The 14,439-nt window shown below is 29.2% G+C and overlaps 1 protein-coding gene across 4 annotated transcripts in view; it reads left to right on the forward strand.

Annotated features, from left to right (window-relative positions):
* Positions 1-6,240: 6,240 nt before the first annotated feature.
* The window catches only part of LOC129978170 (RNA-binding protein, mRNA-processing factor 2a-like), a 340,412-nt gene continuing 332,213 nt past the window's right edge, over positions 6,241-14,439 (forward strand). For all 4 annotated transcript variants that reach the window (XM_056090613.1, XM_056090615.1, XM_056090614.1 and 1 more), the window contains exon 1: positions 6,241-6,604. In XM_056090613.1, coding sequence (XP_055946588.1) covers positions 6,527-6,604 — 78 coding nt within the window. In that variant the 5' untranslated portion in view covers positions 6,241-6,526. The remainder of the gene's footprint in view (positions 6,605-14,439) is intronic.

Consider the following 14,439-nt stretch of genomic DNA (forward strand, 5'->3'; position numbering starts at 1 on the left):
AAAACCTGCAGTATCTCTACTTGCTGCTAAGCCATGACTTTATTCTATTTTTAATTTTTTGATGTCGAACCATTTTGATGACAGCTCAGTTAGCACTTACTGTAAAAATCAATTTATGTTTGTGAAGGAACACGAGAGATTGACTGATAATATATAAAAATCACAAGTATATTGTTTTAAAACTTACATAGTCTTTATTTGTCAATAATAATAATAATAATAAGCAGAACTATTTTCTACCTCAGCGTCTAGAGGTAATCTTAGTAACAAGGTAATTAACACACGCTGTAATTTTTTTTATTTCACTATTGTACTGGGAACAAAAACAATTAAAAAAAAAGAAGAAAAGGTCGCCGATTTCTTGTTGACTGAGAATTAAATATCAGAAAGCACATTGTTTTAAAATCTGAAACACAGTCAGAAAATTGCCCTTGTGAGAAGAAAATTGCGCCAAATGCTCCACAAACCTTGTTAGGAGGAATAAATTCTTAAGGAGCGTTATATCGTGCCGGTGGAGGGGGGGGGGAATTGGAGGGAGGTTTGCAGCAGCAAAGAGTAGCGAGCAGAAAAAGTAGTATGAAAGCCCCAGTTCTAGGGCAGGGGCGCATGAAATGTTTATTACGCAGCCCTCGCATCTGGAAGTCCCGTTTTATTGGTGGAAGCGAGGCAGAGGTATTTTATTCTTTTCTGGAACAAGACACCGGAGGATGAGGTTTGGAAGAGAGACGGGGTGAAGGAATAAACAGTGCTTTTCCCTTCCATTTTTGTACGATAATTTGTTCCTTTTGTTACCTGCCTCTTTCCCCTGCACGGTCTTTCGGAAACCCGGGAAATTTTTCTGCGTTTAAATATTTGGAGATACAATTTATCTTCCGAATGTGCACCAACTTACACGCGATCTATTGTTGCTGTTGTTCCATGGAAATAACTATCGGAAGCGTTGTTCCACGAAAGATGATAAATTAATCATCCTCAGGTGCTGGGAAAATTTGGTGCTTTTCAAAAAGTGGGATCTTAATGGAATGACAGTAGTTCTACAATTCACATTGTCATGCAAAGTTTGATTGTAATGAAATATATTTTCCAAGCAAAAATGATATAATGATATAGCAGCTCTTTTTCCTCTAAAAAATTAGAATTTTTATTATATATTTCAGAAAATTTTGAAGTGAATTTTAAACAAAATGTTTAAGAAGCAATAACAACTCATTATATATTTTAATATTCTGTTTTTCTTACAGAGCAGAACGTCGTCTCATACCCCCGTATTTTCTATAGCCTATTTGTGACCAGAATAGTTACGGACAACGTAACCATTCTGGTCCAAGGTTACGTTGTTTGTAACTATTCTAGTCACTGAAAGGTTTGGTGGGCATGTTACAGAAATTTTATGTAAATACCAAAATATATACCATAAAAAAACTACAAAAATAGCCATGTACAGAATTTGCAATCACATAAGAAATTATATTCAGATGAAACTGTTTACGAAGATTTTCAACTTTGAAAAATTATTTTTGATAATAATATGCAGAAAGATAAAATGTATGAAAATATTTCAAAATTCTGTGTTCACTTACTGTCATGACATAGAAGATGAGAATGCAGTTATAAAAATCAAACGGAAAATAATTTGGTTAATGATAACAAAGAGAAACTCTGATTTATATTTATGAATGCAAATGTATGAAAAGAGACTGTCATCCTTACTGTCAAGGCTGTCAGAGACTGTCAAGATTTCATCCTTATATTTGCTTGTTATAATATCGTATTCACATGGACATGGACAGATGAATAGACAGATTTTTTACTCACATGATTTGTCAAAAGTCTTATACAAATTTGCTAATTTTGTCAAAAAATCCATATACCAAATCTTATACCTAAAGTGGTGACACGTTTTTGTATTATTGTGTTCACAGGTAGTTTGACATAATGAAAAAAGTATGTCTGAACTCATGGAGATCTCAAACTTGCAAATTCATTGAACTCTTGAAGTCGAATTTTTTAGCAATTTTAATACTTTTTGTTTGAACGTATACTTCAAGTGCAAAAAGGCAAAAAAAAAAAAAAAAAATGCAGTGTCTTAGGGAATTTAAAAAGAAATAAGGTTATAGGGATATTTTCATTTTTTTAAAAAATCGTATACTTATAATCGTATTTATACATTTATTGAAAACTACAGTCTTTGACTTCCCAATTTTTGACTCAATGTTTATCCATAATATCAATTTTCAGAGAGGAATAAAATGCTTTCCTTCACAAAAATGTCCAAGTAAACATTCGAATTTGAAAAAAAGAGAAAATAAAGGATTTTCTGCAATACCATAAGGCACTACATTTTATTGAAGCTTATTTTAACGAAAAGAGGATTATGTTCTCATTTGAAAGAGGATCGCAACGATTCGATGTTTTTGGCTTTCTCTTGACAATAGCACGAAAATAAAATGATCAAAATTTGGTTCGACTGCTAACATTATAGATCGATTTTAAATTTTACAAACATAATAGATAAATTTAACTATTTCTCTATCTCGTATCCCCACATTCTATTCTAAACATCCCAATCACGCTATGTTTTTGGCTCCTGAATTCGCGCCTCAAATCGATGTAAGAGACAAAAATTTAACAGATCCTATATCAACACTATAAATCTGCATGAACACACCCTGTATAACATGACTCGAAACTATAATTAACTTTTTAATGCTTTTTTATTTGTTTTACGCTTGTAACGATAGAATTTCGTATTCAATTTTCAGTTTTTACCCTGAAAGAGGGCCTTTTAAATTGTGTGAGTTCGATGGCAATATCTTCTTTCAATATTTCTAGAATTTCATGATCAGTTTTCATTAAATATTGCTTTCATGCGGGACATGTTACGTGAGAGTAAATTTGAGAAAAATATATTTATAATAATGCGTTAAGAAGTATAAACGGAAAAACTGAAAACTGTTTTTAATTTGATTCCCTATTTTTAGCATAAAAAAATTATATTTTAATGAACAAATAATTTTTTTTTTCTAAAAACTGTTTTTTTTTAAAATTATTTCTTTAAAAAATATTAAATATTATCGTATTTCAAAACGTTTACTTGATTAAAATTCAAATTTCTAATTGATTTTTTTATAATTCTCAAAATGTTTTATTCATTTCTTTCTTAGAGTTTATGCAGCCATGACTGACATAATAAAGTGATACCTTACTTTTATAAGAGAGGCGCATTATGCTATTCATACTTTTTAGATTCAAATTCTGATATTGATAAACACATTTATATCATTTTAGCAAGTGTTTATCGATTGGAAGGTGTGTATCGATATAACTGCTGTAGAATTCATCCATTCTTTCGTAAATATAAAACATGTGGGCCAAAAGTGAGTTTTTTGTCAAAAATTAGTCCTAAAAACTTAATTTCATTGACAACACTGATGAGTTGACCGTCAAGTATAATCTCAGGATTTGGATGGAAGCGGCGTTTACGACAAAAGTGTACACATTTTGTTTTGGTTGAGGAAAAAGAGAACCCCATTAAGAGTAAGCTATTGTTGGATTTTATTGACGGCCAGTTGGAGTTGCCGTTCCATTAACGCAGCATCATCCCTTGTACAGGATTCGGGTGGGTCGGATTAGCTGTTTATGGTTCCCCTGCATAGTATATATGCAGTTAGGCTAAACTCAATTGCCTACAAACACATGTATAATTGCAGAGCATATAGAGAATTTTCAACCATTAATATATTATTTTACACTTTTAGATTATAGCAGAAAAAGGATTGTCGCATATCGAATATATTTTGTAAACAAAACATGTGACATTTTGTAATTTCCTTTTTCAGACTTTTGCATAAAGATACTCGTCTAGTCTTGGATTTTAAAAGCATTTATGATACATTTGACATTATTTGACTCTATTCTCTACATTTTATGAAATTCTGCTAAATAATTTTGCTGCTCGTGAGATTACAATTTTAATTTCCCATATTTCTTTGTAAGGATAAATGTCACGCAGACATAGAACAAATTGAAAATATAAGCGGATGAATAAAGTTTTTCAGCAACTTAGGAATCTTTCCCTCAGAGATTTCTTACAATCTCTGAATAATAAAATGATTATTCAGAAATAAGTTATTAAAATAAATATTTCAATAAATAGCATTACAGATTAGCGTGTGTTAAGAAGTGACTTAAAATGAAAAGACAAAGACAAAAGACTTGTAAAAGACAGGGTTTTTTTTTCTTTACAAATACTAACTTTTATTATTTTTAAGAGGGTGTTAAGATGTATTTTTCAAAAACAGCAGAAACGCGGATTATTAGATTTAACATGCTATTCTAATTATAAATTATTATTAGAAAGGTTTTTAAAAACAGTTATTTATTTTCAACAAACGTTTCGTGCACATTTTTCAAATAGCAGGGGCTCTCCGGAGTATTTATTAAAATATGGACCATTCATTGTATAAAATAAAAACTTCTAGCTTGGTACCATTATGAATAAGATATATATATATATATATATATATATATATATATATATATATATATATATATATATATATATATATATAATATAATATAACATTATAGAAATGTCAGGATGTTCTCGGCCATTTCTTTAACCTCTAGTTACAAATATGGGATGTGGTTATCCTATACATTCGCCACATGAAATAATTTTAATTAAAACAGTTGTTAAATTCATAAAATTATCTATAAAATAAAATTGTTTTACTTGCTTTCACTTTCAAATACAAAAATTTTATATATTCACGGATGAATAAGTGATAAGATAATTATCTGGAGGAGTACTTATCCATCAATCTATGTAGCGAATACTGACTCGCCCTGTAACAGGATTGTACTACTGCAACGTTCTCTGAAATGATCCTCTAAACCGTTTTTTTCCTTGATCCTATTTTTTTTTCTTTTTTCTTTTGCCTACTTTTACACAATGTAAGTTCTTTGATTGACAGAGATGAAAATAATTTTTAAAAAAACGAAGAAAAAAATGAATTAATAAATACGAATGCCACGTTATGACAAAATCGAATAACACCGAAAGCTCCAAAATCACAAAAGTCATTTCCAAACATCGCATAGTTAAGTCACCATTGGAAAATAAAAAGCAGCATTTTTTCCTATGACAAAGTGTGAGCTAGAATTTTTGAAATTCTTTTTGGTGGCATCCATCAATTCATGCTATTTTATCTGCCCCCTCCCCCACCCAAACTCACTTTCCTCAGGACCACCTTCGTTTGCTGAATCCAGCTTCTTACGCTATTTTTTTAGCTCCACTTTCATGTTGTATGTTCATAAAGTTTCTTAATTTGATTAAAATGCAAAAAAAAAAAAAAAAAAAATTGAATCTGGGATTAAAAAAATTTGCATTACATAATTTTTTTAAATTAAAATTTCTTTTATGCAATTTTTTTGTAATATTAATGAAGACACTACTCATTTCTTAGTTGACAAACCAGTATCATACTTCAAAAACAAAAGAAATTTTTTGTGCCAATTAATTATTGATGTTTCATTGTATTGAAAAAACATTTATCAATTCTAATAGAGTTTCTTAATTGTTATTATTTATTTATTTATTTATTTTTTTTTTTTTTGAAAAAATACTTTTTTTTTCGAAATCCCGTTTCCGTAAAAAAAAAAAAAAAAAAAAAAAAAAGTATGTCTACAGAACAATCTTAATGTTTGTACTCTCTTTATATTGATAAATTTATGTTATTCTGTTACTGAATCGATGTTTCTATTTTCATTCTGATTATTTTTTCTTAATTAAATAAATAAAAGTATGTATAATATAATAAATAAATGTATGTATTGTATAATGTATGTATTTTGAAACAGAATCTGTAATGCAAAGCAAAAATTTTAACATCCAATAAGCTGAAATCAGCATTTGTCTCAGTATCCGAACAGGGTTTTAGAGAAATAATAACTTCCAATCTTAAAATTCAGCCTTTTTCTTTCGCAATGTGTCGCCAATGTAAGTGGGAGTTTTCGCCAGTCCTGCCAGCCCGTCAAGGTGAGTTCTCCATCAGGCCTTCCTCTCTCAGGTAGCAGGAAAAGTAAGGGGGGAGGTGCCATCACGTGGCTTTCCACTCGTGACGTCACTTCCTACTCGTGTGGGGGAACGCACGCTGGAAAGGGGGGGTGCGGTGGAGCGACGGACGAAGCTGTGCCGCGTGGGAACAACAAAAGGTAGGCACACACGGCCAGGTAACACATCAGACAGGTAACCGGCCCTAAACGCTCTCGGCATCTCTCGCTCTGCACAGCTCACCAACACACGAGAAGTGATTGAGCCCGGTACTCGACGCAGACGACAATCTTTTTAATCGCAGACGATAGATTGCTGCTGTCATTTACATAGATTTGTGACACTGTTTTTTGGAGGAAATCACGGATCGGGAAGCGAGAGAGGAGGATCGGTCAGTTAAGAGTTCGGCAAGGGAGTTGCTGTCACTGCTTAGTCATTCCGGTAATACTGGAGTCCAGGCGGCCGGGCACTATGTCGACCGCAGTTTCCGAATCATCAATGACCATGAGTCAGAGCATGGATTCTGTCAGCACCATCACGGAGGAAGAGGTGAGTCCAATGCTATTCTCTTCTCTCTTCCTCCTTAAGAGAAAATCTCACCTCGAATCCAGTTGGAGAGTGCCTCAAAGAGAGGATAAGGGAGATGACGCTCATGAAATCACCCTCTTGAAAAATTTTATTTTAGAAGTGTAAAGAGATTGTTTGCTAAAATGGCAGATTTAAAAAAAAAAATAGAATGAATTTAAAATATTTGACTTTCAATTCCGTATCGATGAATAAATATTTCCGCAGCCATGCTTAAATTTTAAAAATTGTTTCGTACAAGTCAAATATAAAGTTATTATTATTTATTTCTATAAATTATTTTTCGCTACGAAAATTGTTCACATTTTAGCATATACTGTTCACAGTATGATTCTTTGCTAGTTTTAAAAATGTGTCGCATATTTATATTTATAGCAGTAAATTTCATAAGAATATTTAATTTAAAAAATCCCTCATCCTCCTAAGAGATTTATTTTTATATAAATTCAACCTTTCTTCTTTTAAATGTACCTAATGAACGTATATCTGTATAGTTTCATTGTTGATGAATTGGTGATAATTTGACCAAAGCATTTTTACATTGTGAATATGTAATGAAATAATTATAATCGTTAAAAACGCTTGAACATAATAATTTCATCTATTTCCATTACTTTTACTTCTCCCTTAGGTTTGAAAAAAAATCAGTTTTAGAATGAGTCTCAATATCTCTTGTGAAAATGTGATCATTCTAACTCAATAACCTAACAAACTAAACTGATTTTAATAAAATTCCTAGAAATTTAAGAAATTCGGAGGAAACATAATATTGCACTCAGGCTTCAACCATTGTTTTAATTTTTGAAATGAAATAAAAATGACGTTAAGCAATATTTTTGAAACATTTCGGGAAAGTCCCAAAAATACGAAATTAAAAAATAAATGATAAAAAACACCTGCAAATGTAATTTTAAATATTTAAAGAAGACTCTTAGATGCGGAAATGGAATGTACTTTGTTAAATAACATAACACATTGTGCCTAATATGTGCTCAATTATGGTTGAACCCTGTTATAAATTACTGCTTTAAATGCGCGAATACGCGTTGAAGGCAGAGCATTCCTAACAGTTTGAATAAAGTACAGTATAGAAAAAAAAAAAAAAACACCTTAAGGCAAAATTTGAGATCTGAAATTTTGCAATAGCAATCGACAACATTTTCATAGAAAACTATTTGTTAAATCTGATTGGAGAATTATTCAAATTCTTAAATCATTCCTAGAATGAAATGTTAACTATTTTAATGAAACATGTAATTCAAGGATATAACCTAATTTTATATTTTTGTTGTTTAAATGAATTGTTCTGATATTATTCGCAGGAATTCATTTTTATTTAAAATTTTCTAACTCAAATGACAATAGTTGCAAATTAAAAGAATCGTCATTGCTTCTAAAATGCTGAATGAAAAATTAACAAATTGGATTAAGCATTATTTAGTGAAAGTGGAAAATATCTCGCACATTAATCAACTAATTCTTTTCTTATTTCATACTTTTATCTGATTGTAAAAATTCAAATAAATTGGTAAATAATTGCCCTGTTTTATTTTTTTATATCTTTAAATGCATCCATCATAATCACAATTACATACATCATAATTATTCCATCCTATTTATTTTGATTACTTTAATATAATTATGGTTTGATCAAATTTATATCAATTAATCAAATTAATTATTTTAATAAATCTCGTATCTACTTTTAAATGCTCATTTATATTTACGAATTCTATTCTGCTTTGAATTTTTCAAAACATGTTAGTTTTTCAATTATAAAGATTTTCTGAACCTATGTCGATTTTTTTTTATTTCCTTTTTGAATAAATACATTTTTTTTTTGTTGGAATCGTTTGTTTTTAAATATTTTTTGGGATCCTTATCAGTACTTAGGATTCGCTTAACATCTTTATATAGACTTTATCTTTATATAGAATTTTTTATAAATGCAACTAAATTGAATTGAGACATGGTAGGAACAAGAATTTCTTTGATAATAATTAATCATTAGTCAGGTATGAGAGAATATTCAAGAATATTCAATTCGACAAGAAATGATTCAAAAGTGAAATTTAAATACATCTAAAGTAGATTATTTATAATTTTCAGACCGTTTTTAGAATACTTTGATCAGTATACACTCTGATTATTCTTCTTTCACTGTTTCATTGAATTATATAATATTTTTCCAAGTTGAATGAGTCTAAAATAATTCTTAACTACATTTTAGTTTTATATATTGCTATGATAAAGACATTTTATAATGTTACTCGGTAATAAATACGCTTTTAAATCTTGCTCACTTTATAACAGATAATATCACGAAAAATTGTTAAAAAAATATTCATATAAATCGCAGCTTATATAAAAAGTAGTAAAATTTTAAGTAGTAAAACATTCAGTAAGCTCTTTATTGCTTTACTGAATGTTTTACCACTTAAAATATATATTTCGTATCTTCTTTGTTTTAAATGCGCAAAAAACTTTATTTTTAAAAAGATTAAATTAAATTTCTAAAACTGATCTGATCCTTCGAAACAATGCAAATAATTTAATAAAATGCATTGGAAAGAGATTTAATGTAGGTGGAAACCTAATCATATTTTAATAAATAACAGGAAAAGGATATCGATCTCGTTGTCATTATTTATTTCTTTTAAATGAATAACATTTTCTTAATTCTATAGGATCCCCTAATTAATTTCGGCGCATTCTTAAATAACAGATTAAAATAAACTCCCAAACACGCTGATACATCGTTGCAAAAATCTCAAAGTCAATTTATCCAGTTTATTTTAAAATATTTTGACAGCTGTTTTAAACTTCCAGGATTTAATTCCCCAAATTAATTAGTGCCAATGTTTATTATAAGGGAAAGACTGCATTTTTTTTCGCGCTGTTTATTGACTTCATTATATCGAAGCGAATGGCGATGCGTACAGGGAGAGGTGGTCGGTCGGAACAGGTGACGGAAGGAAGACGGTCACATGCCGGCGATCTTGTCAAAAGGGGCCATCTGCCCATGAATTGTGTATACACCTGGCACACGGCGAAAAAAAAAAGTTGTTGAATGGCAGCGCGACGGAGTGTAGTCGTCTGCGGGTAAACTGTTGACTTGGAGTGCTAACTCACACATAGCGTCTCTCTTCTTGTGTTAAATCGTTTGGTTTCCCAGTTTTTGTACTGACGTACAGAGTGTTTGTCTCGCCTTGAAATAATTCCAGCTTTAATATTGTACGCTTCTAGGAGACTGAATTAGATTTTCCCGCACTTCATATTCAGCTTTAAAAAAAGGAGAATTTATATTTCTATGCATATTTCTAAAAATTCGAAATATAAAATACTTTTAAGATTACCTAAATTTCATTTAAAGTAAAAATGTTTGAATTATTCATTTTAAAACTATTTGTCAAATTATTGCCGTTTAATCAAAATAACAGTTCATTTAAAACATTCATTAAATTTGTCAGTCTTTGATGTTATAATTCGATAGCAAAGTCGCTTGAAATCTGCTATCACCTCAAGTTCCTACGAATTTTTAAGCAAATCAAAATGCGAACACATACCTAAAATATAAAGTATCCTCTAATTATATATCTTAATAAATGGAACTGCTGAATGTTTCATTTCGATTAGTTTTTAGTTTATTAATTTATAAGCAACATTCTTAAGAAATCCTGTCTTCCTCAGTTTAGATCCTGTAACTTTTCTATCGTTCAGAAACGTTAAAAATAATAGATGACACCTGTTTCTTCTTTTTGAGGATACGCAGCAGTGCATATTAAGGTATCAAGTCATGCTTGGATCTAAGAATATTGCATCACTTCGTCATAATTTGAATGAGTTATATATAAGGAAATAAAACAATGTAAATGTAAAGCTTCTCCATAATTATTAACGATTCTACCACAGCAGACTTGTGTTGCAATACGAATTTGAATAGATTTCTGTCATAATACAATGCCTAATTTGGAAATGTGATTTCAAGAGAAACAAACAGTATTAATGATAAGCGAGTTCAGCATTTTTATTAATTTTAAGAACACATTTTGTTAAGATTAAGTTGATTAAAATACGAAATTGTTTTAGATTTGTTTATAATTATTAGAACATTTCTCCATAAATGGTAAATTTTAAACGAACACCTCCTTCTAGAATAAAATAATTTTAATTAAAAATGTTTCCTGATCCGATTGTGAAAAACTTGTTTGCTTAATTATTTGAATAAGTTTCGTTTCCAATTCAGCTCAGCTAAGTCCCCGTTTAGTTGAGAGAAGGACACGGCAGTAAAAAATTAACAAGTTACAAGATTAACAAAAATTACAAAAATTAACAAGGAGTTAGAACATTCAAAATTGCAGAATTAGTAAAACAGAATGAAAAGATATAGAATTTTGTGGTAAACACTAGTGATGCGTTCGAGAATCTAAGAATTCCGTTCTAATTCTCACAAAATAAGATCTATATTAGTAATAAAATTCTCTGCATCAAGAATCGAGCTTATTATACCTAAGGAAACTCCAAATCAATATACTTGGACATTTTTTTATAAATAATATAGTTGAAATGATTAATTTTTATGAAATTTTGACATTTCATTTATTGTAAATTTAACATCCGGGGATCTCAGGTGTAATTTTGAAACTCCTGTATGAATTAAAATTCTGTTTTACTCTATGTTTACGTGGTTCCAAGCGTATAGTAGAAGCATCCTTATTGGACGATGTTGTTTAATTTCCTGCATTGTGCTTCATTCCAAAAAAATGGCTTTAAAATCTTTCTTGAATTTTAGGTAATTCATATCATATATAAAGAAATTCAAAGACTCTGTCATTGCAATTTTCTGTAAGCCACTGTAAGCCTTCCTTAAATAATTTCCTTTTAACCTCGAGACCTGACTTAACAAATAATTATCATTAAAAATGTTATACTTTCTGTCTAAAAACAGTGTGATCGCCACTTACCGTCATAAAGTTTTTATTTATTTTTTAAGAAGAATTAAATTTTGAGTACATTTTCTCTAATAATATCTCTATTCTTTATGCTTCTATAGTAATTTAATATTCAAAAATTTGTCAATTGCATATTTGATACGTACCATTATAACCCTATTTCAAAGAAATGCACAAAACTATAATGGAGTAAATAGACATAATTTGAAATCCTGTAAAATATTAATGCGAAGCAGACTGGTGCATGTTTTCTTGATATTTATCGAAATGACATTTTTAAAATTAAAAGGCACATTTTAAATAATATTGAAAATAAAAACAATTTGTTTCATTTTATTGGTTCTCAACGCGTTAAAAACTTATTTCTAAGATTAACTCTTATCTTTTAGAAGGGGAAGATGATATTGTCATAGAATGATTACTTCATGACTTTTTTTTTTATCATTGTTTGAAAGAATCATTTAAAAGTGCATTTCATTCACATCAATTCTTACAGCGAAATGGATGTTTAACAGTTTTCAAATACTCTGAATGAAGGAGTTGTAAATATTTCTTTTGAAATATAGTTATGTGAGTAGAATCTTATTATTTTGAGGGAGAAGATATGTATCAAATTTTTATAAATATACCTGAAATATTTTTATTTAAATAATTAAAATACGAGACGGACATTCATAAATTAAGATGAAATTTTTTCTTAATTGGAAATTATGTAACTATAACAAGATTTTATCCAGTAAAAGTTATTTAAAATGAGATTTCAATATTTATTGCAGCTTTATTTTAGATATCTATTTAAAAAATATTTTTAAAATAATATGGTTCACGAGTATTGACTGCTGTGGTCTGATATTTCATTTTTTTCACAAGCTTTGATGACTTACTCATTTTTGTGAAGATTAAGTCTATAATCATTTAAACCTATTTTAATAAGACAGAAATTAAAATTGTGTTCAGTTAATTTTGTAATTCAAAACAAAGCAGTGTTTTTTTTTGTTGTAATTTTCGGCCAGTTATTTAATATTTCGAGTAAAATATCTGCTACACCTTCTTTCGGAAATGACGGAATACATTTTAAACTTTTTGTCCAAATTTCAGGTAAACATTATAAGAAATGACATCTTATGTTGGATTAGTAAGTTTGCTGATAGTAAGCATCCATTTAATATAAATTAATTTTGTTTGAAGATAATTTATACATATTTTAATACATTTAGATCGTATTGTAATTGAAGTGAATGACTTGGATTTCTAAATCTTGCTTTGCAATCCTTTAATCAAACTCATTCATTTCACAAATATATTGGGTGTTACTTTATTTTACAAGCAAGTAAATACTTTTTCAATTAAAAATTTTCAACAATTAACTCTAAATATTAATTTTCTATCACGTAATATTCAACAGTGAATATTGGATGCCAGAAAGACTGCATGATCCTTAAATTATTCATTTATTTTTTTTTTTTTGTAATCTTTAATGCTTTAAAATGTATAGTATATTTTCAGACAAAGAAAATAAATCATCATGATTTCAGACTTAATTATATAACATGCTTTTTGCACAATCGTGACTTAATATGAGACAACGGAAAGTTTCTCAGAATTCATCAAAGTATCTTTCAGATATGATTTCAGAAGTTGTTTCAACTGTGAACTTTAGAAGCTTTCAGTTCCTTCTACATTCAGAAGTCGCGAAAAATTATGTGCAGCATTTTCTTTTTTATATATATGTTTGATATTTTTACTTTTTTTTATGTAAAAAGACACTTATTAATTTTTCTGTACATTAATATGAATCCTTCAATTTTATGAGACTAAATTTTATTCCAAAAGTATTTTACAGTTAAATCTTAATCCATTATTTATAAGAGTTGTATATATGAAACTATAATTTTTCAGTTGATAATTACTTACTTTATAATTTTTCATTCTTGAAATTTATTGTCTTCAAAACTTTCAACTTCGAGATTTCGGTGAATTTTCAGATTTCAGATATCATTGAGAATTTTACTATAACTGAATTTTCTCTACTGAAATTGATTTAACAAAAACTTAACGAACATTAAAATCAACTAATGAAAACAGTTTCAAAGTGCAAAAGCCAGCTTAGTCATGTTGCGCCACTTTTTCTATCGTCCTTAATTTTATTAATTGTTAAGTCGCATTAAAAATTGCTTCCATAAAAACTGTTAAAATACCTTTCAATAATTTTAAGAGAACTATGCATTGTTTTCGTCGAAATGGGCAAGTAAAGTATGCAAACATTTTCTGTAAATATAAAAGATCAAAATTTAAAAGAGGCTTTTGGTTTTCAATTTTTTTCTATTCTCAGAGAATTGTTTAATAATTTGGAAACGAATGGGGATTCATAACGATTTAAGAATATGAAAAACTTATCCTAGATCACTTTATTTGAACGATAAAAATTTAGAAAGAGATTTTAATTTTTCTTTATCCTCTTTAAAGCGTTGTTTAACAACTTGGAAACGAATGCTGATTCAGAGTATACTCATAACTCCTTGGAAATAGGAACTGTTTTTCGTAATATCCTAAATCGCTTGAAAGGTGTCGAATCTTTTGCACTTTCCCACATTCAAGAGGAAACATGTTCACGTTTCATACACTCTTGAATGCGAAAGGTACACATTCGGATTTGTGTCCACCTCTTTGTCTATGTAAGCACAATAACTACAAAACTCGACCCATCAGAAGAAGGGGATTTTGTATGAGTTCTTTGCAACAAAACAGTAGATTTCTAACTATGTGAAGGAAATCCATCCATGTGTAGTCTTTTCATCGGCATGGATGTAAACACAACTCCAAAACTTAATAAGCTTGATGGATGAG

This window comes from Argiope bruennichi, chromosome 1 (assembly GCF_947563725.1).
Source record: "Argiope bruennichi chromosome 1, qqArgBrue1.1, whole genome shotgun sequence".
Taxonomy (NCBI): domain Eukaryota; kingdom Metazoa; phylum Arthropoda; class Arachnida; order Araneae; family Araneidae; genus Argiope; species Argiope bruennichi.